This window comes from Acomys minous (genome assembly GCF_964271855.1).
Source record: "Acomys minous genome assembly, chromosome: 2".
NCBI lineage: Eukaryota > Metazoa > Chordata > Mammalia > Rodentia > Muridae > Acomys > Acomys minous.
The window spans coordinates 21,311,274-21,338,857 of record NC_140484.1 but is presented as its reverse complement, the minus strand read 5'-3'; the positions used below and the strand labels follow the sequence as shown (position 1 = coordinate 21,338,857).

The following is a 27,584-nucleotide window of genomic DNA, read 5'->3' as shown; positions in this document are numbered from 1 at the left end:
TAACCATGATATTGGGTCACGAAAGTTCTAAAGAATACAAAATGAGCAAACTCTTCTGACCTGTTTGTTAACGTGATAATTATTAACTAGATCCATGTTTACTGTTAATGATTACAATGAATATACTGCATAGTACAGAGTCACGAAACTGTGGTGAAGGTAACTGTACTCAATGCTTCTATGCAAAGAAGAGGGAAAATGCAAGAGGTGTGTGCTAAGTTAAAAATGTCCCCCTTAGGGTCAGGCATTTAAATACTTGGTACCCAGTTGGAAGTGATGTTTGTGGAGGTTTAGGTGGTATCAATTACTGATATTGTCTCTGTACAAAGTTGCGCTTAGCCAGTTTTTTATCTACACTGATGGGAAGAGAATTCTAAGACTTTCTTTTTTTTTCATTTTTTTCCTCCTTTATTAATTTATTCTTGTTACATCTCAATGGTTATCCCATCCCTTGTATCCTCCCATTCTTCCCTCCCTCCCAATTTCCCCTTATTCCCCTCCCCTATGACTGTTCCTGAGGGGGATTACCTCCCCCTCTATATGATCATAGGGTATCAAGTCTCTTCTTGGTAACCTGCTGTCCTTCCTCTGAGTGCCACCAGGTCTCCCCCTCCAGGGGACATGGTCAAAGGTGAGGCACCAGAGTATGTGAGAAAGTAATATCCCACTCTCCACTCTACTGTGGAGAGTTTCTTTGAGAATCTGCAATAAAGCCAGGAGAGTAAGTATGCCCATTAGATAGTCACATTGAATTCTAAGCTGTGAAACTCATCACCTTTAGAAAAAAAACAATGATCTTCATAGTTGAGCTATATTATAGTGAAAGATAAAATCTTTCTTTATCTAAGAACTTAATGTATGTTTTCTGATTCAAGATGTGTGACTGATAGGCATGTTTTGCTATTTTAGCTCTATAGTGGCCAAATTTGGCTTATAGTATTGAATAAAACATGTCTAAATATTTAATATAGCATAAAAATATTTTATGCATGCATTGACTATGGTGATGCATAAATATATTTCTAGACATTGGGACAATGTAGCAGAACTGTCAGTTTGAAGACCAATTAAATTATATAGTAAGATTTTGTTAAAAAATAAATATATTTCATAGAATATATAAATAGTCATAAGTCATAAATTCCTCCCTGATTACTGGCCTGAGAATATAAATGTTGAGGGGTTTTCCTGTATCTTAAAATTAATCTATTACGTCTCAAGAATAACTGCACATTAGGAGCATGCTTGTTTACTTTTGCTAACAATATTTGGACACCAATCAATATGGTTACACCAGAAATTCCACTGGACACTCTGTAAAGAAGGACAAGGGTAAAGAATATCTTATTTTTGTCACTATCAAGGGGACAAAGTCTACTTGAAAGAGAGAGAAAGAAGCTTATCTGCTTGATTAGTTAATGATTCTCAAAGAGGAATATATTTATTCAGCAGGCAGTATTATAAAAGCTCCATTCTTCCTGGTCACAGCTGTGTCACTCAGAAGGGTCTCCATGGATCCAGTTGTGGTCCTAGTGCTCAGTCTGTCCTGTTTGCTTCTCATCTCACTCTGGAGACAGAGCTCAGGGAGAAAGAAGCTCCCCCCAGGCCCTACTCCTCTCCCAATTATTGGCAATTTCCTCCAGATAGATGTGAAGAACCTCAGCCAATCCTTAACCAAGGTAAGTATTCTTTGTGCTTCTCCAACACCTTGGAAAAAGAGATAAGTAAAAAATTGCTTCAAATGAAAACCTAGTACCAGAGGCAATATTGTTATAAGTAATTATAAAATCAAAACTCCCGCAAAGCATGGTGTGCCTTCTGCCTTTTACAGCTGGCACTCATCAGGTATTCAGCAATGAGCAAAGTTTCAGGTTGAAGAACATTTAGGTTATCACATTAAAAACAAAAAAGAAAAAATTCCAGGAAAGTGCAACTGAATATATATTGTCTTTCCATTTATTTTTGGTTGCAGACCAAGAGTGATAATATTTTATTCAATAAGTCAGGTAGAATTTTAGACAAACGTGTTTACTGATGTTAGCTATTTGATGCTGGATTGTGGAGAACTAACAGATGCCTAATTTAACTAAGTACCAATGGACCCAGAATAACACAAAATGCAAGAAAGAAGCAAAGCTTTTTAGCAAACTTGGTGATATTCATATCCATTTTTTAAATTTATGCAAAGCCTATGTCTTGTGCTTTGAATGCTGCCATATAACTGTTATACTGGGAAATACTGGTTACCCATGGTTCAGCTTTTGTGGTGCCCACTCATTGTGTTTGACATAGCAGTATGCCAAGTCTAGACTGTCCAATAGAATTATTCGTGGTGACTTAAAATGTACATTTCAAGTGTTAAGTGGGTCTAGCTTTGCTGTTTTTTTTCCTGCATCATTTCATCTACTCATTGGTTTACTTGTCTATTTCATGTGAATATCGGATTGTTTATATCACTGTAGATCTATAGTGTAATTTCAGGTCAGGTACTGTTATAACCACCAACAGTAAATTTACTCCTTAGAAGGAGTTCTTTGACTATTCTTGGTCCTTTATGTTCCCCTCTGAAGTCCTCTATTACCTGGAGTTCTCGTGGCTGGTGTCCTCTGATTGTTTTGATGGGAAAATTCATTGTAACCTCTGTGTAATAAATGCCCGATCTCTAAGCCATTACATGGTTCACTGTAGTGATTAATATCTGATAATCGCCATAATGTAATATAAGTGGACTTCAGAACCATTTGCAGCTGAGTTTGCCTGAAGAAAACACATGAAAATACAGTGATCATATCAGTGTGAATGAGACTTACACTATGAAGATTAAGGTGACTTTTTTGGGTAGTATTTCCATTTTTTTTCCTATTTCCAGTTATCAAAATCCTATGGCCCCGTGTTCACTCTGTACTTGGGCTCACAGCCGAGTGTGATATTGCATGGCTATGAAGCAGTGAAGGAAGCTCTGATTGATCATGGGGATGAGTTTTCTGGAAGGGGACACTTCCCATTGGCAGAAAGAATTATTAAAGGCCGTGGTAAGTAAGTTTGCATGCCCATGCTAGTGATGCACAGTGTTTACAGAGAGAGAAAAGATAGACTGGAGGAGCCTAACTTCCTCCTTAGGTACAGTGTGACCTTTCAATGACTTCCCCCCCCCATCCGATCTCTCATTGGTATCTAGCATCTATTTCTAGTGTCTTCGCATTTCTTTAGGAATTGTTTTTAGCAACGGAAGCAGATGGAAAGAGACAAGGCGCTTCACACTCACGACCCTGCGGAATTTGGGAATGGGGAAAAGGAACATTGAGGACCGTGTTCAAGAGGAAGCACAGTGCCTTGTGGAGGAACTGAGGAAAACCAATGGTGAGTGCAGATGTATACATTTACATCTTAGTCTAGGTATATAAGTAGGTATATAAGTCGTGTTGATCAGATCCTATGTAAATTTTTTTTGTCTTTAATCAGAAGTAATAATATAGTTTTATGTCAGTTCTTTGCTATGTTGCAAAACTATGCATTCCCATTAGCACAAATGTAGTTTCCCATTGTGGATTATTTCACCAGAGAATAAATGCTATTGATAATGGTAACAGAGGCTATACGTCTTACATTTTCTTGAACTACATATACTTGCCAAAATTCACTGAGAAGTACAGAGATAATTCTAGGCCTATGTTTACAATTATGGTTATCAATGATGCAATTTATGATTTTCATTTTTTAGCTGAGGATAATCAATTTTTGTTCCTGCTTTGGATGATATCAAAATTGTATTGTTATTTATTTTAAAGAATCATTACAACTTTGAGAATCTTGTGCAAAATGTGTTTTGATCATGATCACCCCCCCACTTTCTTGTCTACAAAACTTTATGTTTTCTCTTTATTTCATGTCCACAAAATCCAATTAATGTTTGACATATATGTTTTTAGCAAAATTTTACTAGTGCTTTAAGAGTATTTTTACTTGTCTTAAAATATGTTTTAATTAAATTAGAATTATATGAGTAATCGCCTTTCCTCCTATTCTTTCCCAGAAGTCTTCTATTGTCTATTGCCCACACATTTCCCACTCTCATGTTGTTAGCCTCTTTTTCTTTGGTTATTACTAACTACATGTATGTACATGCAGACATATATGCAACCTCTTCTTCTTTAGATTATTGATTTATTATTACACAGTGTTCTGCCTGCATGAAGAAGGCATCAGATCACATTATAGATTGTCGTGAGCCTCTGTGTGGTTGCTGGGAATTGAACTCAGGACCTCTGGAGGAGCAGTCTTAACCTCTGAGCCATCTCTCCAGTTCAACATGCAACATGTCTTTCTTGTTGGATGTGGTATATTATTTCAGGGATGACCACTCTGCACTTGGAAAATCTATCAGTGGGCTTATCATTTGGATAGGATCATTCCCCTTACTTCAGCAGTCATTAGCTCCCTATCTACAGGTATGTCTCTGAAAAATTTCCCTTTCCACATTAGCACACCCACTGACTCTGTAATTTTTCCAGTCTTCTCTTGCAGACATTTCTATGAGAGATTTTTCCACATTAGATTTCTTGGTATCCTGGTTTTGACAATCTTTCTGTCTCCTCTCCTCCTCTTCTGTATGTTCTCTGAGCCTTAGATACAGGAGATGTGATTTAGATATATTTGTTGAGGCTGGATCCACAGAATCTGTTGGTATCTTCACTTTATTCCAATGTGGCTTTCTGTGATGGCCTTCATTTTTTGTAATAAGAGACTTCTTTAATTAAAACATTTTGAAACAAGTAAAAATACTCTTAAAGCACTAGTAAAGTTTTGCTAAAAACATATATGTCAAACGTTAATTGGATTAATGGTAGTTAGAGAGAGGGGAGTCCCAACACCAGTGAAAAGGCGGAGGAATTGCACCCTCAGAGATAGGTGATAGGCGAGAAACTTATTGACAGTGCTTATCTGGATTCCATTTGACCTGAGAAATGGATTTTCTGTACCTTACATGAATCCTTTTAAGTTCATAAGGGGAGATAAATTTAATATCATCATTGTTTGTAATCTGTAGTGAAGCAAACATTGTTCCTACAATGTATACATTGTAGGAAAAGGGCAGTAAACATACAACATAGTACGGGCTTGGGAAAAGAACTTTGAGCACAAATGTGTTAAGAACACAAATGCGCTGAGGTAAGTTTGGAAAGGCATCGAGAAAAATAACGTATTTGAAAAATGTTAAAAAAAAACCCCACCAAAATTAACCAAAAGAGAGAGATGGACCCAGTTACTAAAACTTAAGTTGAATTGGGAGACATTACAGTAGAGATTGAGAAAATAAGGACATACTAGAAAGCTATACCCCAACAAAATGGAAAAAGCTAAAAGAAATCTCAATCTCTAATCTCTCTCTCATCTACTCATCTATCTATCTATCTATCTATCTATCTATCTATCTATCTATCTATCTATCTATCATCTATCTATCTATCTATCTATCATCTATCTATCTATCTACCTACCTATCTATCTATCATCTGTCTTTCTCTAGATACACATAATCTGTCAAACCCAAATCCAGATGAAACGAATAATTCAAAGAAACCCATAACGTCCAATGAGATAGAAGTAGCCATTAAAAGTCTCTCAAATATAATAGTCCACAACCAGGTGGATTCAGTGTACAGTTCTACCAGACTTAAAAAATAAAAAAGAACTGACAACAATACTCCTCAAACTACTAGGCTAAATAGAAAATGAAGAGACATTAAAAAATCTTTCTAAAAATTCAGTATTATGCTGATACCAAAACAAGGCAATGCTTAAAAGAAAGCAAGAAAATTATAGGCTCCCTTCTCTGATGAATATGGAGTTTTTGATAAAATATTTGTAACTAAATTCATAAACGCATCAAAAAGATTTTCCTCCATGATCTAGTTGGATTTATCTCAGAGCTTCTGGGATTGCTCAATGCACGTAGATCAATGAATGTAATCATTTTGATGTATGTTCTAGTAAAATCCTCATAACAGCACAAATCAGAAAAATGCACAAAGAGAAAACAATGAAAGTATTTATCAATTAAATTATTTCTTTAATTAAATGTGAACTACTTTGATTAATGTTTCTGGCTTTTTCTCTAGTTCGGCTTGTCATTCTTACATAATTTAACTCCCCCCACCCAACTGCACCATGTGTATAAAAAAGAATGACTTTTTTTTTTTGCTACTAAAGTGAATGTTACTTACTGAAGAAGTCCCTGTCCTGGAAAACTCTGACTAGCTGTTTGGTTTCTTAGGACTTTAAAGTCTTTCTTCCAAATAAAGCAAAAAGAAAGACTGAAAATCAAATTTAACCAGTGAGTGGCATATATATATATACACACACGAAAAGTTTCATTTACCCTCCACAGCTATTTTCTGATAGTATAGAATATAATGTTTTAAAAATGTTTCAAGGAGTCACTTTTATTCAAGTGTTATTAATTTATTCAGAAAATTGTTAATTCAAGTGACCCTTGTGTGGGGTCCACAGATTTAGATATGAGATCATCTGGAATGTGAAGAGTATCAATCATTTGATAAAAATCAAATTCACTATAGGAAGGACATAAGAAAAACCTGCCCTGGGAGCTGGAGAGAAGGCTTGTCACCTGAGAGAGTATGCTCCTTCAGAGGAGCAGTGATGTATTCCTTGTACCCATGTCAGGCAGCTCCATGAGGTCTGGCCTCTCTGAGGTATACACACACACACACACACACACACACACACACACACACACACACACACACACACTACCCCTCTTCCCATGCTACTCTTCCTGCATAATCACAAATATGAATAAGTCCAAAAAGACACTTACTTATGACTGTTTTAACCTGTAAGATCATACACATCAATGTGATACACAATTTTAGGCATAATATCACCATAGTAACTTGATAATGATGATTTTGAAAAATGTTCACAAACCTACAAATCTTGATTTTGTTCAAATATTCTGTGTAGAGGTTGATTGAGCATAATAACTATTCACTTATTTTAAAAAGTAAACATTAGCTGCATATAGTGTGAGTTACATAAAGCCATCTCACAGCAGTTTATGATGTGCTTTAAAGCCATCTCATAGCAGTTTATCATGTGCTTTGAACATGCTCACCTAACATCACCTTTCTGGGCATCGCATTTCTATATTAACTCTTCCTTCTTCTCTCAAGCTTCTTTGTTATGCTTAAAAGATATGTTTATTTTTATTTTACGTGCATCAATGTTGTCCAACACATATATGTGTGTACTTCTTGCATGTCTGTTGCCACATAAGTCAGAAAAGGCTGCCTGATTCTGCTGAAATGGAGTTAAAGACAGTTATGAGCCACCAGGAGGGTGCTCAGAACTGAACGTTGGTACTCTACAACAGCATCTAGTACCGTGAATGCAGAGTCATCTCTGTAGCTCTGACTTAGGATTCAAATACTGCACTTACTCCCCATGGATCAAAATACGTTGTTTTAAATGAGGAAATAAGAAAAGAGAAGTCATTATTACTTCTCTCATGTTGGTTCACCCCCTAGAATTTAACTGTAAAATACAAGTGTTGAACGATTATTAATATTTTAATATTGAATTATTATTTTGGTGAAATCAGCAGTTACTCCTTAACCAGCTTTATACCCAAATAACCACACGGAGAGACCAGGATCTATTTAATTAGCCTATAGCACAATGCTGAGCACCAATTACTCCATCCTAAATCTTCATGCTAATATAGTTTCTTTCCATTCACCTTTCTCCCTTTATACTTGTTTTTAAATCATGTCCTAGGCCCCAGTTCACTTCCTTATTGTTTCCTGGTCTCTCCTTGTGCCTGCATCCTATCTTTCCTCCTTTTTCTCCTCCCCTCACTGGATTAGAATGTACCATCCTATTCTGTTATTGCTCAGCACTGGCTTGTTTGTTTTTATTGACAACACATAGAACAAATGATAATATGTTTACGCAAACTTGAAACTGGAAATACTTAGAATATATAACAATACAATGTCCAGAAATCAGCATTTGAATGAGCAAGGGTAAACTGTACACAGGTCACAAGAACATTATGCCAACATAAAAGTTTTCATTTTATTTTGTAATGCAAACAAATCCACAGGAAAGTGGCTATAATTGAGGTTACACATTCTTGTGGATTAAGGAGGAATACTGATGCTTTAAAAAAATCTAATATTCAATCTCACCCATACTGTTTCCCTTTCCGCATTCATTGGGCCAATACTTGCTTCTCAGTTTACTCATTGTGGTTGCAGATCTTCTAGATGTAAACTCTTCTGTTTCCATGATTATTGGCATTATATGGAATATAGGCATAGCAATAAGATATAATTCTGCTCTGAATACTAAAAATTTAGGTTTATGAACTTTTTGTTTTTTCTTTCATATAGAAGAGAGTTCAAAGCACAAACATTGGCATAGCAGATATGGCATCTTATTTAATTAATGGGATTGAGGCCACTTCAAGTTCAAAGTCAAAGTGATATGTTGATTTTTATATGCAATGAATTCTTAGCTATTAGAAAAAATGTAGATAAGATATGGTTTAAAACTTATAAAGAATCTTTACCTGCTAACCAAAGCAAAATATCTTTTTTGTATATTTAACAGTATTTTCTATTTTTTTTTTTATAAATCTTCAGGCTCACCATGTGATCCCACCTTCATCCTGGGCTGTGCCCCCTGCAATGTCATCTGCTCCATTATTTTCCAGAATCGTTTTGATTATAACGATAAGGATTTTCTAACCTTAATGGAAAAAGTAAATGAAAATGTCAGGATTCTGAGCTCCCCCTGGTTGCAGGTGAAGCCTATTTCCTTTCCTTCTGAGAACACACTTGTGGTCTCTCCTTGTTACAGGTCGATAAAATATGGATTAAAAAGTGAGGTGACCAGACACCACAGTTGTGACTAATGTATGATGGAAAGAATATCTGGAAGGGAGGTCTAAGCCCTTTGCTACACAAACAGCAAAACTGAAGGGCAAGTGCCAGGTTGTCTTAAGCCTGTTAGTTTCTTATTTATTGATTTTTCTCATTGATGCCCACAGAATTGTTTGTACATAGCACTGCGTTTACATCTAGAAGTATGTACAGCCACTCACAGAATATTCTTCTGTGCAACGTCCTTGTCCTCTTTTCAAATATTAAACCCATTCTCATCACATTACTGTTCAATAATACCTTATTTTAGAAACAATATTCTCTTAGAGAAGAGAGATTATTACTGATAATTAAATCTGCCAGGAAGCACCGAGTAGTTTCAAAAGTCTGATATTTTAGCAGAATCCTAGTGACAGGGTGACAGGTAGAAATGGGAATGTGAGTGGTTTAACACTGTGTGAATCAGAAACCTCCTCACACAGTTGTCCCAGCCTGGACTGGCATCTCCTGAATTCTGCATAAAAGGTGACTGGGTGATCATAGAGAAACATGTAGGGACCAGGGTGGACATTTGCATTCAGCGCCTCTAGGAGCGCTGCCCACTTCTGAATATTCATTCCATGTCAGAGGTGGTTTACAGGAGTTAAATATGTGTGTGCTACCTGTTTGCTGTAAATCAAGTCACCCAGCTGTCTTTACTTCTGCTATCATCTAAAAACTGTAAATGACAATAGTTTACATCACATCATATTTCAAACTTGTAGGGAAGAAATTATATAAGCCTTCAATTAGTTGCAATAGATATGCTTCATACTAAAAAGGATTCACGAATGTGGAAACTTGATTATTGTCTTCAATCATTTGGGCAGGAACAGCTCCCTCAAACCTCTCTACTATCTCAGAAAATTACTACATGCAGGAAGTAAAACATATCTTCTTCATGTTGGACACCATATTTTATCCATGTCTAAAACTATAAACCTGAGTTGGTCTTGGCAGATATTACAGATATGTGTATTTCTTCACATCTGTTCACTTAAAAAGTTTTTTTGGCATGTCTGGAGAGATAAATCAGTGGTTAAGAGTGTGTGTATCTTCCAAAGACCTGAGTTCAAGCTTCCATATCATGTCAGATAGCTTCCAACCACTATCTTCAGAGGAGCTGACAACTCTGGACTCCAAAAGTACTCACACATATATGACATACAGGTATGTTTACACACACACACACACACACACACACACACACACACACACACACACACACACATACACGTGCATGCACACCCACCCAAACACAAGTATACACACAGACATACACATATTGAGACACACACACACACACACACACACACACACACACACACACACACACACATACACTGACCACTAAAACTAAAATAATACAGCTTAACAAAATAAATGATTTGTCTCATTTTGTAGGTCTGTGGCAATTTTCCTTTACTCCTTGACTACTGTCCAGGAAGTCATCACAAAGTAGGAAAAAATGTTGATTATATGAAAAGTTACCTGCAGGAGAAAATAAAAGATCACCAGGAATCACTTGATGTTTCAAACCCTCGTGACTTTATTGATTATTACCTGATTAAGCAGAAACAGGTAAAATGTTAATATAAAATCATTTTGTTGTTCAAGTATATTGTGGTTTGCTGAACCCTGGAATGTTTGTCAGAGATGTTTCAAGTAAGTATCATTTGCAAAACAGTTGTAGTACATGTTATGTGTTGGAATGCATCATAAGGATCTGATAGCGTCTAGGGAATTTGTTACCTGGATCACATTGTCTCCAGTGTTGCGGAGAAGAAAAACAGTACGATGACAGCTAATATGTGAATTTTTCTTTTGAATTTTTTAAATTTGTTCACTTTACTTACCAATTGTAGCCCCTTCCCTTGTTAGGCATCCCTGTACTACCCTCCCTCTTTCATGACCCCTTGCTCCCCTAGCCCTCAGAAATGGGGAGCCTTTCTCTCCTATCATCTGACCTCAACCAATAAAGTCTCATCTAGACTGCCTGTTTCCTCTTCCTCTGTGGCCTGGCAAGGTTGCCACATCAGGGGGAAGTGATTAACAATTGGGCACCAGAGTCCATGTCAGAGGTAGCCTCTACTCCCCATAGTATGGAACCCACAAGGAGGTTGTGCTGCCTGTATACTACATCTGAGCAGAGGGTCTAGATCGTCAACATGCATGGTCCTTGGTTAGTGAGTGGTAGTTTGTTGGCTCCCTTGGTCTCCTTGTGTAGCTCCTGTCCTCTCAAGTTTCTTCGATCTCACAACTCTTCCATAGGACTCCCTGTGCTCTGTCCCAAAGTTTGGTTGTTAGTCTCAGCATCTGCTCGATCCCCTGCTGGGTTGAGTCTTTCAGGGGACCTCTAGGATAGGCCCCTCTGATGTTCCTTCTCTTCAATAGCTTCTGGTGTGTAGTCTATTTGCTTTTCTCAATGAGAATTAAGCATAGTCCTTAGGGGGTTATTTTGCCTTTTTATTTCTGTGAATTGTAGTGTGGTTATCCTATATTATGTGGATAAAATCTGCTTATAACTGAGTATACACCAGGTGTGTCTTTCTGGGTCTGGGTTAAGTCACTTAAGATGATCATGTCTAGTTCCATCCATTTGCCTGCAAATTTCAAGATTTTCTTGTTTTTAATAGCTGGGTAGTATTTTATTGTGTAAATGTGCCACAGTTTATTTATTCTCCAGCTGAGGGATATCTAGGTTGTTTCCAGATTCTGGCTATTACAAATAAAGCTTCTATATGGGGTCCCATTTATTAATTGTTGATATAAGAGTCTGAGCTGTTGATGTTCTGTTCATGAAGTTGTCTTCTGCCCCAGTGAGCCTAAGCCTTTTTCTTTTAAAAGATTTAGTGTGTCTGGTTTTATGTTGAGGTCTTGAATCTACTTGGGATTTAGTTTTGTGCAGGATGATACATAACATTCTATTTGCACTTTTCTACACATCACTATCCAGTTAGACCAGCATCATTTGGTGGAGTTGTTATCTTTTTTTCCATTGTATGGTCTTGGATCCTTTGTCAAAACTCAAATGTGCATAGGGAAAATTCTTATGATATGATTTGAACATATTCACTCCACCAACCCCTACCTCAATTCATCACCCTTGTATCATCCCTTCTTACCAAAGTTTGAGATGTTTATTCTCCTTTCCCTATGAGTCCATTTTCTCTTGCTCACCTGCTCTGACGTGAAAGCATCCTACTAGAAGTCACATCATTGAAGAAAATTCACCCTTTCTCTTCCAAGAACTAGCAAATGCCAATATCTCCTCAGCTAGTGGTGGGACTTCATATCTACTTTGCATTGTTCTGTTTTTTTTCTGGTGAAGTTTACACAGTTTTTGTGCGTGGTGTCATAATCACAGTAAATTCATATGTTCATCTGTCACATTATGTCCAGTAAACACTGATTTATTTCTGGTATTGTCACTTCTGGCTTTTACAATATTTCTTTCCACTCTTCCACAAAGGCCCTTAAGCCTTGTGGGGAGGGGTAACTATGCAACAATTCTTTATTCTCTGCACATTAGTGTCCCTGTGTTTTTCTTCTTTTTAAAATTTTATTTATTTATTAATTCATTCATATTACATCTTAATTGTTATCCCATCCTTGTATCCTCCCATTCCTCCCTCCTTCCCAATTTCACCCTATTCCCCTCCCCTATGACTGTGACTGAGAGGGGCCTCTTCCCCCTGTATATGATCATAGGGTATAAAGTCTCTTCTTGGTAGCCTGCTATCCTTCCACTGACTGCCACTGGGCTTCCCCATGAAGGGGATGTGTTCAAATATGGGGCACCAAAGTTTATGTGAAAGTCAGTCCCCACACTTCACTAATCTGTAGAGAATGCCCTGTCCCTTGGCTAGATCTGGGTAGGAATTCAATGTTTCCTACATGTATTGTCCTTGGTTGGTGCCATAGTTTGTACAGAACCCCTGGGCCCAGATGTGCCCATCATTATGTTCTACTTGTAGGTTTCTAGGACCCTCTGGATCCTTCTATTTCCCCATTCTCCCATACTTCTCTCACCTAGAGTCCCAAAAGGATGTCCTCACATCTATTCCACTTTCCTGGTAGGTGAAGACTTTCATGGGACTGTCCCTTGGGCTAGTGTCTAGTTATAAGTGAGTATATACCATTTGATTCTTTCTGCTTCTGGGTTAACTCACTCAGTATGATCATTTCTAGTTCAATCTATTTGTCCACAAATTTCAGGAATTCCTTGTTTTTAATAGCTTAGTAGTATTCCGTAGTGTAAATGCACCACAGTTTCTTTATCCATTCTTCTACTGAGGGTGTCTCTATATTAATTACTGTCTCCTGCAAGGAGAAGATTTTCTGATGAAAAGTAAGAGATGTTTTGATGTATGAGTATAGTAGTAAGTCATTAGGAGTCATTTTGACACTATATTCATTCATTCCTTAGACTAATAGATTTGGCTATGTACTCTTATTCCCTTGAAGAGTAGAAGGTATGGGTCCTCATGAAGTGAGCCCTAGATCCAATTAGAAAGTGGGGTTTCTCCCATGACATTAGTGCAACTATTGCACAAGTAGGCATTGCTTATCAGGCCAGTCATTGTTGTAGCTTGTGAGTTCACAGCTGGAAGAGACAGAATAAATCTCTTCCCTAGTAACACACATAGGACACTGTAGTACTACAAATACTAGCCAATAGGGATGAACCTTCCTGGTGAGTAGCTGCTTGATTTTTTCATGCTCCTTGATTCAAATACATCATGTCATCAGAATAGGATTTTGTGGATGAGTTCTGGAGAGTAAAGAAGACTATTGGCAATAACCTGTGATGCTTGGGCATCTAGGTGACTCTATTTGCCAGCAAATCAAAAAGAAGCAATCTTTTTCTGGTATTGGACATGTATATGTATATAATGTATGTGATGTGTATATTTATATGTATTTTTAAAGCTTGTATATGACTAGTTTCCCTTAAGTTTTTTTTTAAAAGGCCTTCAGTGTAACTTAACTCTCCCTATTACCTTACGCTCTCAGTCTCACACTTCCTTTGGGTCTTTTTTCTTTGGTTATTTTGTCTAAAGATTTGCCCATATTGTTAACATTTAGAAAGTTTCTACTGCTTGGTTTGGATGAAAACCTACAGTAAAGGTGCGCTAAAGGCTGCAACTGAAAGATGAGAATCTAATAATGAAACAACCAGAAATGATATGATGCAGTTACTGCCGTCACTTGCCAAAAAATTGTGGTTTCTCAGAATGGACGTTACTAGAATTTCTGCTGTTGGGCTAGAAGGTTGAAGTCTGTCATTTCCAGATAGCATCTGAGCTGTGTACAAGATTGATGGTCCCTATTTTACTTGAGTCTTTCTTTGTCTGATCTGGTGGACTCTAGATCCCCTAACGAGTGTCACACAGGCTTCACCGAAGAGTAGAGGGATGACCCTTTACTGATAAGAAACCTATTCAGCAAATACCTGAGGATTCTTGTAGATACCCACCCTATGCTACTAAAATACGTTGGTGACCTTGGTTTCAAGCAACTGTACCTGAAGATTCTCTCCCACCCATAGGATAATTAAGTGCTGACTTTTTTCTTATGATAGGACTGTTTTGTTACATGTAGATTAAATATCCTTTGTACCTCTAACCCCAGCCAATCTGACACTTTCACCCTCAAACCTCTCCCAACTGCCCAAGGTTTCTAAATCTTTGATTCATGAATAAAGGGTGGCTTGCTCTCTCACTCCATACTGACCATCTGAGATTCAGTAATTCTGAGGAAGAATTACGGCTGGACATCTGAGGCTTGGGTAGCAGTGGCAAAACTGCCTTGGCAGTGGCTGAAGCCAACTCCATTGCTGTGAAATAGGTGCTGACTGCCATCGAAGCACCCACTGCACACCTGAGTCTCACTGGATCTGACTTCTGGCTAATCTAGGGTGTCTGCCTGAATTTTCTTCCATGCTTAATCATAGCATCTTAACAAAGGGTTCTAACACTTTGGCCTCATCACAGGCTTTTGGAACTCCCAAGTTACTACTGCCATCTGATACCATCAATTATTTTGAAAGCACTAAATGTAACACCCATTGGAAATCTCATTCCTCCCTTCCTCATGAGACTGGGACTTCACCTAACTCAGGGCTCTCACCCTGAGCACTCTAAGCTGTTCATGAAAGAAACAGGATCTTTGATCTTGAGGTCTCTGTTCATGTCCAGAAGCAAACAGTGCATAGACTGGCTCACTGGACACAGAACCCAGGCCATCCTCAGACAATGAACAACATGCTATTGTGGTCAGAATTACCCTGTTATTTTTTGTTGGTTTTTGCTTGTTTGCTTCTATTTCATTATTTTAAGCACTGACTTTTATCATTACTTCCTTTCTAACGTTTTTGTATGTTGTTTGTTCTTGTTTTTCCAAGGCCTTTATGTCTACTATTAAATAGTTAATATATGAATGCTTCAATTTTTTGATATGGATCTTAATTCTATAAAATATCTTCATGAACTTTTATTCATTGTGGCTCACAGATTTTCTTTTTTAAAATTTATTTATTTATTTATTTATTTATTATTCATATTACATCTCAATTGTTAGCCTTTCCCTTGTATCTTCCTATTCCTCCCTCCCTCCCGCTTCCCCCCTTCTCCCCTCCCCTATGTCTGTGATTGAGGGGGACCTCCTCCCCCTATATATGCTCTTAGAGTATTGAGTCTCTTCTTGGTAACTTGCTATCCTTCATCTGAGTGTCGCCAGGCCTCCCCATCCAGGGGACAGGCTCACAGATTTTCATATATTGTGCTTTCACTTTCTTTCAAGTTTAGAATGTTTTAATTTACTTCTTTATTTTTCCTTTGACCCAGTTTTCTTTCATCAGTCTGCTGTTTAACTTTCATGAATTTGTGTTCTTCCTGTCATTTCTATCATTATTAATGACTGTATTTTTTATAATCAGATAATATGTAGGATATAATTTCAAAAATTTAAAAATTCATTGAGATTTACTTTGTGTCCTATTATGTGGTTAATTCTAGAGAAGGTTCCATGGACTTCTGAGCAGAAAGCAAATTCTTTTGTGCTTGGATAGAAGGTTCTGTAGATGTTTGTTAAGTCTATTTGATTTATGATTTCATTTAGCTCCATAGTTTCTTTATTTAGTTTTTGTCTGAATGACCTATCTACTGATGAAAGTGGGGTATTTAACTTAGTTGTGGTAATTTATGTTAGGTTAAGTCTGTGATTTTATATCTAATAGTGTTTGTCTTATGAGACAGGTTGCTCATGTGCTTGATGCATTGATGTTAGAACCATAATTTCCTCTTGGTGGATTTTTCTTTCTTTTTTATTTTTCTTAATAGAAGATTTATTTGTCTATTAAGTATATAGTGTTTTGCCTGAATGCAGGTCTGCATGACAGAAGAGGGCACTAGATCTCATTATTGATGGTTGTGAGCCACAGTGTGGTTGCTGGGAAATGAAGTCAGGACCTTTGGAATAGCAGGCGGTGCTCTTAACCTCTGAGCCATCTCTACAGCCCCTGGATTGTTTCTTTAATGGGTATTAAATGCCTTTGTCCATTTCTTCAGATTAGTTTTGCTTTTGAAATTTGAGGGTGTTCAGACCTTCCTCACAGTTCTACTTGAATTAGAGGATTTTTCCCATTAGAATTTCAGTGCATATGACCATAATTCATTAGATTATTTCGAAGAATATTATTGCCATTTTACTACTATTATGTCTTCCAATTTTCAGACATAAATGATTTCCCATCCATTTGGATACTCTTTACTTTTTAAGAAAATGTATTTTATTAATTTATTCATATTACATCTCAATTATTAACTCTTTTTTTTATCACTGGTAGTAGTTTTTTTAAAATGTTCTCTTTCTTTCTTTGCCTTTCCTTTCATTCATTTTTTCTTTGTCTTTCTTTTCTTTCCTTCTTTGTCTTTCTTTTCTTTTCTTTTCTTTTCTTTCTTTCTTTGTCTTTCTTTTCTTTCTTTCTTTCTTCCTTCCTTCCTTCCTTTCTTTCTTTTTTCAAAGACAGGGTTTCTCTGTGTAGCCTTGGCTGTCCTGAACTTGCTTTGTAGCCTATTGAACTCACCGAGATATGCCTGCCTCTGCCTTATAAGCTTGATTAGTTTCCTGATCTCATTCTACATTATGACTTATACTGTATAGAGTCATAACTGGATTTACTTTTTTACTCTTTAACTGAGCTGAAATCATTTATTAGCTTTGATTGGGTCTTTTCCTCTTTGGATTCCATATGATTTTCTACATATGGAATCCCATTTTCTTCATAAACACCATTGTATTTTATCCTTTCTAATTTGGGTTCCCTTATTTCATTTATTTGTTTATTTTTTTCAGACTAAAATTTCTAGTATTGTGGCAACTAGTTCAAAGAATCATGTTCTTAGATTTTATTTCTGTACTAAATTGAGAATAAACTCTTTGGTCTTTTGCAACACATTATACCTTAGAGTTGGTATTTTCCTAGATGTCCTTCCTCATGGCATAGAATTCCCTTCTAGCTAGCTATACTTTGCTAAGTATTTATACCATGAAAGTTAGTAGTAAGGTGACAATTTCCAACTTCTTTTCTGTTTCAATTGGAATGATCAGATGACCTTGCTTCTTTTGTTCCAATACTGTGCTGTATTATGGTGACTGGTTTTCTTTTTAAGTAACCATTGAATTTTGGATAATTCCCATTTGGTCATAGTTTGTAACCCTTAAGTATTTTTCATTGTGCTATTTTAATATATTTCTGTTATTTATTTATTTATTTCTTGGGTTTTTGAAACAGGGGTTCTCTGTGTAGCCTTGGCCATTCTGGACTCTGTACACAAGGCTAACCTTGAGGAAGAGGCAGACATTTCCCCTGCCTCTGCCTCTGTGTACTGCGATTACAGGTGTATGCCACCATGCCAGGCTGGCTATTCATTTAAAATTTTCTCATATAGTTTTAGGTTTTTATCCTTCAAAAAATAAATTCAAATGACCAACATAATTATGGTTGTTGTTTTTTTAAAACCAGGATAGCACAAATGATTTGATTTTGACATTCAGTGGGACCATAGTAATCGAGGCAATTTTCACAGAAAAAAACTATTGGTTACAACATATAATGAACTGGACACTAATGTAATAGTGGCCAGAGTGTCAATTATTATAGCCATTGTGGAAAACAATGTCTGAGGTTTTTAAAGAATTTCTATTTGCAAGTATATCACAGGAACCAAGCACTTTGCTTCTAAGCTTATATCCAAAAATTTTGGAAACACATTCATGTTTTTTATTACTGTATCTCTCACAGTGGATGAGATAATTAACCTGGAATGCAGCAACGGATAAATGGATAAGAAATGTGTCACACACACACAATGATATGTTGCTTTAAATAAATAAGAGAAATCTAGTCATTATGTACTAAAGGAATGGACTTATTTATTACAAGAGCAAATAAGCTGAAAACAGACCTGTCTCAGTTTAACAGAGAAGCCCCAGAGAGTTAGGGTTAAATGGTTTCCTCTCTTTTTTTCACCATATTGAGAGAACAGCCTTAATTTTGATGGTTGAATCTGCATTTCCCAAGATCCGACCTATCACTCATTCTTCATCATATGGATTTGGTAGGAGAAAATAGATAGTGAATAAAATGCTTCATTCATGTATTTTTAGGGTGTAAAATTACAAAATTACACAAACTTATGTGCAGATAATAACATCAATGCAAGAGTTAGGCTATTAAGAAATTAGGGTGAAATTAAAAATTATAAAAATCTGTCTCATGGGTGTCTGGATTGATACATTAATTTCCTCTCTACATTCCACTATCTTTGTTGGCAACAGTATGAAACTTAAACAAGTCGCAAAAGATTTATTACAAAATATCTTGCAAATAAGTAAAAAACTAGCATGCCAAATTATCTAGACCCCAAGTCTACACAACTTGGTTAACTTTTCAACAGTTAGAGAAACCATTTGGAATGGAAGCTATGAGGTTTCACCTTAAATTTTTTCACTTTCTGTATCAAATATAGAAAGTTGTTTACGACTGTAGGTAGAGTCTTGGTAATGAGATGTGCTGGTAAACAATTTATCATATTACTGCATCAAATTATTCTTAGGCAAACCACAACCAACAATCGGAGTTTACACCTGAAAACCTGGCAGCCACTGTGAATGATCTGTTTGGTGCAGGGACAGAGACAACAAGCACAACACTGAGATACGCTCTCCTGCTCCTGCTGAAGAACCCACATGTCACAGGTGAGGACACAGCTGGTGAGCCACAGTGGTCCTGTGAGAGGCTGGAAAGGTGCCACCAATGTCTTGTGTGTTGTTATTCCTAGGGATGTCTCAGTTCTTCACCTCTATGCCAGTCATCGGCTGTAATGAAACACTGTGACTGAGAGAAACAGACTGTGGGTGTAGGAAAAGCTATTAAATGTTTGTCAGTGTCTGAGCTCCCTTGGAGGTAACTGTGGCAGGCATGGCAAGCATGCATTGTCCCGAAAATACATATTCTTTTATTCTTAAAGATCAGGTCTTCAGATGAGCTAAGACCTTGAAGGTTCCTTTACTTTTTCAGATGGCATAGAAAAGAAAATACTCCCAATGAAGCATAAGCTGAAAGCCTAGACTTTATTGAGTCTAGCTGAAAGAATGTGCATCCTGTGTAGTCGAAATATAAAGAGTCTCTATAAACGTGTTTCTGGTGGTGCAGAAAATGTAAATAAAGAAATGTTATCAGTTCAGAAGACCATTTCCTTATACTTCTGTTGAACAATGGTCTTTTTCAACTGTACCAATAGTGTTTTCATTTACATTGTACTTTAAAACAGATCCTGTAGCCCAGCATATATGAAACACACCTTCCCTCACATGCCCAGTATATACTGCATGAAAAAAGTACAAATGTGATCAAAATTAATATTTTTAAGACAGGAGAGTATAACAGTAAATGGTCTAGAAGTCTTCCCCAAATTACTGAAACACATTAGTGTAAGGCTGAAAAAGAAAACTGAGCAGACTGTAAAATAAACATGCATGCGGTAAGAAAAACAAGCTGTGGCTTTATATATATAGACCAGTACAAACTCTTGTTCAAAAGTAATAAAAGTTTAGGTACAGAACAATGTTGTACAGAGGATTCTCCCTTTCTTGAGGTTGCCTTCCTACTCCTTTCATCACTTAGCTTCCCTCCAGGACCACAGGATTCTTTAAAAAAATCTATGAAGCCTTTTATCTGGGATGTTGATGGTTAACAGGGAATGAGTGATGTGTAGGTATGAAAGGGGGAAAAGGACAACATTTGAGTCCCTGAATTCTGCATCTCTGATCCCTTTATTTTTCTTGTTCCTTGAACGTGAGCAGAGAGGTCAAGCCTCCAGACAAATTGCGTAATGGTAGCACTCCTAACTCTGCTACCTTAATAGAAAATGCCATGCAGAAGCTTTTCAATTTTATGAGGTTGCAATATGTTATTGTTAATGAAGTGAGGGGTAGGGGGAACTGTTTGTGTGCTTAGCTTGTATTCATTCATATGTACAGGTAACTGCAACTTTCATGTCCCATATCTGAAAGTCATAAATGTAGTGCATATATGGACACATAAGAAGCTCTCATTTTAATTTGTGGACAAATGGATGGAACTAGAAATGATCATAGTGAGTGAGTTAACCCAGAAGCAGAAAGACTCAAAGGGTATATACCCCCTTATAATTGGACACTAGCCCAAAAGGGATGTCCCATGAAAGTCTTCTCTTACCAGGAGATTGGGATAGATGTGAGTAATCCTACTGGGACTCGAGGTAAGAGAAATATAAGAGATGGGGAAATAGAAGGACCCAAAGGGTTCTAGACACCTACAAGAAGAACATCTTGATGGGTGGATCAGAGCCCAGTGGGGTCTGCTCAAACTATAGCACTAAACAAAGACAATACAAGTAGTAAACATCAAACCCCTACTCTGATCTACCCAATGGACAGGACATTCTCCACAGTTATGTGAAGAGCAGGGCCTGACTTTGACATGAACTTTGATGCCCCATATTTGACCACCTCCCCTTGGTGGGGGGGGGAAGGACTGGATGGCACTCAAAGAAAGAATAAGCAGGCTACCAAGATGAGACTTGATATCCTCTGACTGTATAGTTGGGGAGGAGGTCCCCTTCAGTCTTAGACCTAGGGGAGGGGAATAGGGTGAAAGTGGGAGGGAGGAATGGGAGGATACAAGTGATTGGAGAATAATTGAGTTGTAATCTGAGTAAGTTAATTAAATTTAAAAAACAAAGAAAGGAGCAGTAATTTTACAGATTAATATATTTCAGAAACAGTTGAAGAGTTTGAACTTGATCATTACTGGGCTGTGCGAACAAAAAGGAAGAATATTTCCAGTTTCACACATGCAACACACACATACTCATAAGTACACATACCTTGGAATGTGATTGTAAAAATATTATATTTGGATACAGATTTACTATAAGACTTCTGATGACTTTTACCAAGGACTAAAATATGTTGACTAATTATACTCTGTTTTATATGATACTTTTAATTACTTATACTCTATTTGCTGTTATAGCTAGTAAATAATAAGTATATGCTGATCTAACTTCCTTATCTATGTAGAAGGATAGTGATTTAATCCATAACACATCATTTCTATATAAATATATGTATATAAATATGTTTACCCCTAAATATGAATTCACATTTATAATTGTTTTGGAACACCTACATTGTGCTGTGTATGGCCTGACATTATTATAAACATGTCACTTTTCTCTTATTCCCCCATTTCTCACTGTGATCAACCAGCTAAAGTCCAGGAAGAGATTGACCGTGTGGTTGGCAGACACCGCTCCCCCTGTATGCAGGACAGGAGCCACATGCCCTACACAGATGCCATGATTCATGAGGTTCAGAGATTCATCGACCTGCTTCCCACCAGCCTGCCCCATTCCGTGACCTGTGACATGAAATTCAGGAACTACCTCATCCCCAAGGTAAGCTTGTGCCTTTGCTGCACCTCTGTGCTCTTCATGCTCCCAGGTTCACAGGGTGGCTCCAGCTCTCCGAGTCACACTGAGCTATAGGCTGTTTATGCTGCCTCATGATGTGGAGGGACACTCTAGTGCAGGCACAGATACATCTGGTAATGATAGTTATGAATGTGCTTAGTCTTCTAAATACTGTTTGGCAAAGCTTAGGTATTTCTGTGTGAATGTCTCAATATTTTATCAGTTTTCCTAAAGCCCTTTCTGTAATTTTTATCAATATGAGAAAAAGTCTCCACATTTGAAAGAATTGTTATCCTGAATTTTCAATTCATCAATAAGGTTATGTCATCCATCCATTTATTGATGTTTATTCTTTGTGTTATGCTTCTTCTCAATGTCATTGTTTATTAGTATGTTCCTAGAGTTTTCCTCAGTGGTGAATATCTTTCTGTTATTATTTCTCTAGTGCTTCTGCCACTCTTTCTTAAAATTTATTTTTAATTTATATATTCACTTTACACTCCCATCATAGCCTTTCTCTTCTCTCCTCCGGGTCTTTACCCCCTACCCTCTTATTCCTATTCCCTCTCTCCTTGACCTCATAAATGGAGAGCCCCTCCTAGAAACCCACCTCCCAGCACATCAAGTAGCATCAGGCCTGAGCTCCTCCTCATCCACTGGGGCCAGACGAGGCAGCTTGGTTAAGGTGAAGTGATTGAAAGCAGACAACAGAGTCCATGTCATAGACAGCACTTGCTCAACTTACTAGGGGACCCACATGAATCTCAAACTGCCCATCGGTCACATGTGCATGTGTTGTGGTCATCATGCTTGCCTAATATTCTTTCAGTATGCTTAATGGAAGCAATTTATGTAGTCATTTTCTTGATCTTATTTTTATCTAAATGTGAATTTTACTGCTTCTAATGACATGTATGTAAACATATGTGGAATTTAAAGGTGTTATGTTCTATGTACTTTTTGTATTCCTGTGTTCCTATTTTCTCTTCAGTGTGATGAAGGGTAGTAATGAGCAGACCTGCATGCAATGGGCATGAATTTCTGATTAGGATGAAGGACCACAATTTTAATTTCTCCTAGCCACATTTGGTGTTTTAGGAATATACAGTAGTGTTGATAAGATGAAAAAAATTGGTCTAATTTATTTATGTATATGAGAGATACTTTACCCTGGAGCTAATTATGTATAATCATGACCTAAGAAATTTTATTCACAATTGTTTGTACATTTTTACCCCAAAATTGTTCTATGAATTCATTTTTATGGTTCTATGTTTTTATTTACTCTCTCATCACTGGCTATATATGTTATAACCAAAAATGTATATTGGATATAATCTGCCATACACCACCCATGTTAAGAAATTTCTGTCCATTCATTTTGGAATTATAAAAATCCTTCAAATGTGTTAGAATTTTGATGCTAAAACTAAACTACATGCTTAAAACAAAGTTGAAAATATTCTCTGTTTTGTTTCTATTTTTACAAATTTAAGTTTTGTGGCCACTTAGTGTTACTTTCAAGACAGCAAAAAACAAAAACAAAAACAAAAACAAAAAAAACAAAACCAAAATCCAAAACATTTGATTGAGTACCAGATAGTACAGATGAAAAATGTCAAATGTTTATAGTGACAACTTCATTAAGGAAAGGTTCATTACTCTCTCCTGGGCAATCTTCTATTGTTCACAAGTGAGGGCTAGAAGATGTTGGTAGAGTTCCAGTTACTAACATCACGTGATAATGATGGAACTAACTTTGCCAGGTGCAAATGGGCCTTTCTGTGTAATAACAGGTTTGGTATAAGGTTTAGGATACCAGTCTGCTCTTTTTAGCTAAAGGATACTCCTGAGATAAGACTTTTGTTTCATATGACTGAGGTCTCTGGCTAATAAACCAAACTTGTTTGTGTCCTTAGACCCAACTAAATGATCAATAGTATTAAGGACAAGATAGGAATGACAAATCTCCTCATAGGTTCCTTGGGGTTAGAGGCTAGTTGGAGGCACCAGCTACAGTTGTATCAGGTAAAGTGAGAACCTTCATCCCTTTTGCTTCTGGCTCATGATATGTCACTTGGGCTCTAACTGAATAGAATATTACATTCTTTTTTTAAAAATAAGAACACCTGTTCTAGAAATAACCATGATTTCACAGCTGGTTTTACCTTCTGAAAAATAAGATAAGTGATTTATTGATCAGACTAGGTCACTGATTTTAGTAGAACTAATAGGATATGAAGGAAACAGTGATCTTTGCCGGAATTGTCCTGGTAGATTTCAGACTTTCTAGGATTGTGCTTTTGTTTCATAAACTCGGTAATGTGTAGCGAAGAAGCAGTTACAGGCAACATGTAAACAAATGATTATAAATAAAATACATTAAATGCCTATTGAGACTGGAACTTAATTTTCAATAATATACATCAATAATATTCTATTTTGTTTTTAAATATTAAACAGATTTAGTTAGGCTACATTCTTTTTTAAATTTTTAAAATTTTTTAATATTCTTTTATTTTATTACACATGTATAAGACAAACTACATACAGCAGGAAAAACCATGTGGTAATCATGAGAATAATGAGTTCTATACATGTTACATTCATAGTGACTTGGCCATCTGCATTCGTCTTGTTTGAAGCAAGTGTTTTTCATGTCTTGTTGGGTCTAAATTTCTGAATAAGATTCAATGTCTATCCTATCTCAACTCTAATAGCTTCACTTCTTTATCTTGATCTAAAATGATCTTGTCCCCTAACTAAGCTTGGTTGTAAAACTATACTATCTTGTCTTCAATGCCCCTCAGAGATTTGAGAAGGAATAAAACTTAAATTACTGAGTGAACCAGCAGTGTGGGTTAGCAGCTTCCAAACTGTATAAATTGACTTAAGACGGTTTACTGCCTGACCAGTCACCCAAAACACTTTATAGTGTTTGAGCCTCATCTTCAGCTTTCTGGCCCAATATCTCTGCCAGACTTGTTCGCAGGGCAGGAACTACTGAGGACTTGCTTACCCTGACTTGGCAGAGTATAGCCACCAACTCTGTAGTTAGGCTACATTCTAATACATGATTCAGGATTGTAAAAGCTCTGAAGAGAACATCCCAAGAAAGCTTGATATGATATGAGGTTAGTTTGTGTACTACTTGAAGAGACCTTCCCAGTACTAGTTCCCAGCGATTCTGTGAATCTTCAGAAGTTGTATTCATTCAGCTGACACGAGATCATGACATCACAATTTACCCTTCTTTTTATTCTGGTTTCTCTGTCTTTTTCCCTTTCTATTCAAACATTTCCTTCTCCCAAATAGTACTCCTCCTGCTTCTGACACAAATACATATGTTACATATGTGCATCTCTCTCTCTCTCTCTCTCTCTCTCTCTCTCTCTCTCTCTCTCTCTCTCTCCACATATATTTTCTGTAAATGAGAAATATAAGAATGTTTCTTTTCAAACCTTCCCTATTGTGCTGAATGATCTACTATTCCATTCAAAATACTCAATGGATTATTCCATATGGACAATAATTTACATGAGGTAGATAGAGTCAGGTGTGATGAGCTAGAGCAGCCAATGGTAAGAGAAATATGAGTCTAATCTGAAGGAAAGGTAGAAGAGACTCAGACTTTTTAGTCTAGTACCCATGTGAAATGCCACTGGAAGGCACTTTGATCACATAACTATGAGTGTCCTCACCGTCCTTCCTTCCCCACACATGCTTTGTGTGTTATAGTGTCACTGCTTTTCTTTTTACTTAACCCCTTCTTTGTAGCACTTTATTGTTTCTTTGTAAATTGCTTTTTCTCTGTGTTTCCCCCCAGGGAACAACAGTAATAACATCTCTCTCATCAGTGTTGCACGACAGCAAGGAATTCCCCAACCCAGAGACATTTGACCCTGCACACTTTCTAGATGAGAATGGAAACTTTAAGAAAAGTGACTACTTCATGCCTTTTTCAACAGGTAATAGAAGCTCATTTCTAGGACTCCACTGACAGGAAGATCTGTAGGGACTTACACAGTGGCTCTGAACTAGCTGGTGGACTTGCAGTTTGTTTAGACTGAGGATCATGACTCAGTGTTCATGCACTGTCCCTGATTAAAAAAGAAGCTTCTTCTCTGTCAGGCCATGAAAGTGAGGCTTTTGCTTGTCTATCCGCTGTTTAAAGGAGAAGCAAAAATACAGGGAATTTGTGCTGTTCCCTTAGACACATCACAGAGATACTAACAATACCTTCCTAGAAAGCAAACATCATTTACACACTACTCTCTGGTGGAAATGAAGACACCAGAAATTAAATTCATGTGGTTTTTGCTGTGTCACTCACCTTGATTCTCATGGAGACAATTATAAGTTTAAAAAAATACAGAAAATTACCAGATCCTCAGCTGTACTTGGCAAACACATAACTGATCAATATTTCTTAAGTTGCAGTTGGACTAGGGAAATAAGAAAGACTCCCCAATCTCTGAGTTATTGGGGAGAAATGAGCACATTCCACATTTAAACCTTATATATTAGTGTTAAATGGAACAACGTTTGAATGACTTACTAACTGCCTCAAAGGGCATGGGTAATGGAGAATTATAAAGAGAAAACACGTATCATTAAAAGATGGTCATGAACCAGTAGATCTGAGCATTTATACACTGTTCACAGTACCAGAAACGTTAATAGCCTCATGAGATTATAGAGAACATGTGCTTGTGGGAGGATGTCCTGCAGTGATCACTGAAAACCCTGCTTCTCACCATTTAGATGAGGGAAATGGATTCTGAGTCCACACTTACAGTGTGTATGCTTTTTTGGATATGTAACTTCTTTCCTTGTTTTTTTTTTTTGTGATTTTGATAATGAACATAGAGTCCTCCTACTTCAGTCTCCCAGGTAGTTACATTACCAAGTTCAGATAATAATATCTCACTAAAAAGTATTTTTGAAGAATGTATTTCTTAAGATGATTTTTAAGTTGGAACACAAATTTATTCCACCTTTGTCTAATGCTTAGTTAGTTGCCCTTTCACCCAGCCATACATCTAACTGCCTACTCAATAACTATCCCTTACATTTATTCTGTCAGCTGTAAGTACAGTAATTCTCACATTTATGCATAATACATAATAATCTCCTTTGACTTTTTTTCCCTCTAGGAAAACGTATTTGTGCAGGAGAGGGCCTGGCCCGCATGGAGCTGTTTCTATTCCTGACCACCATTTTGCAGAACTTTAAACTGAAATCTCTGATTCACCCAAAAGACCTCGATATGACCCCGGTGGCGAATGGATTTGTCTCTATCCCACCTCCTTACCAGCTCTGCTTCATTCCTCTCTAAAGTGATCAGACTTTCTGCTGGCCCCAGCTGTGTTGTCTTCTTCAGTCTTTTCCAGGTCTTCATTCACTTTCTTCTCTGTCAGGGACAATGTGTCTGTCTTCCCTTCTCACACAACCTCATTTTCTCATGACCCAGGAATCACTTATCAAGCATTTTGCAGTTTATGAAGTCACTGCACAAATGTCATAATATTTTCTATCCAATATAATAATTTTATATCCCTTGTGTTTATGGGTATCATTTCCTTTGTTCAAATAAAGCTTTACTTTAAAATAGTAA

At 37.0% G+C, this 27,584-nt stretch overlaps 1 protein-coding gene across 1 annotated transcript; it reads left to right on the top strand.

Annotated features, from left to right (window-relative positions):
• Nucleotides 1–1,473: 1,473 nt before the first annotated feature.
• Nucleotides 1,474–27,584, top strand: LOC311582170 (cytochrome P450 2C29). Its single transcript, XM_084754979.1, has 9 exons — nt 1,474–1,679; nt 2,870–3,032; nt 3,211–3,360; nt 8,667–8,827; nt 10,350–10,526; nt 19,067–19,208; nt 21,765–21,952; nt 25,794–25,935; nt 27,124–27,584. Exons 1-9 carry the CDS (start codon nt 1,512–1,514, stop codon nt 27,303–27,305), a joined length of 1,473 nt encoding a protein of 490 aa, XP_084611105.1. The 5' UTR covers nt 1,474–1,511; the 3' UTR covers nt 27,306–27,584.

Bases quoted from the DNA above. Each gene is read 5' to 3' on its own strand.
- LOC311582170 (XM_084754979.1), top strand. From the start codon at position 1,512: ATGGATCCAGTTGTGGTCCTAGTGCTCAGTCTGTCCTGTTTGCTTCTC. The intron at 1,680-2,869 runs GTAAGTATTCTT...TCCTATTTCCAG, and splicing joins TCAGCCAATCCTTAACCAAG to TTATCAAAATCCTATGGCCC. The intron at 25,936-27,123 runs GTAATAGAAGCT...TTTTCCCTCTAG, and splicing joins CTTCATGCCTTTTTCAACAG to GAAAACGTATTTGTGCAGGA.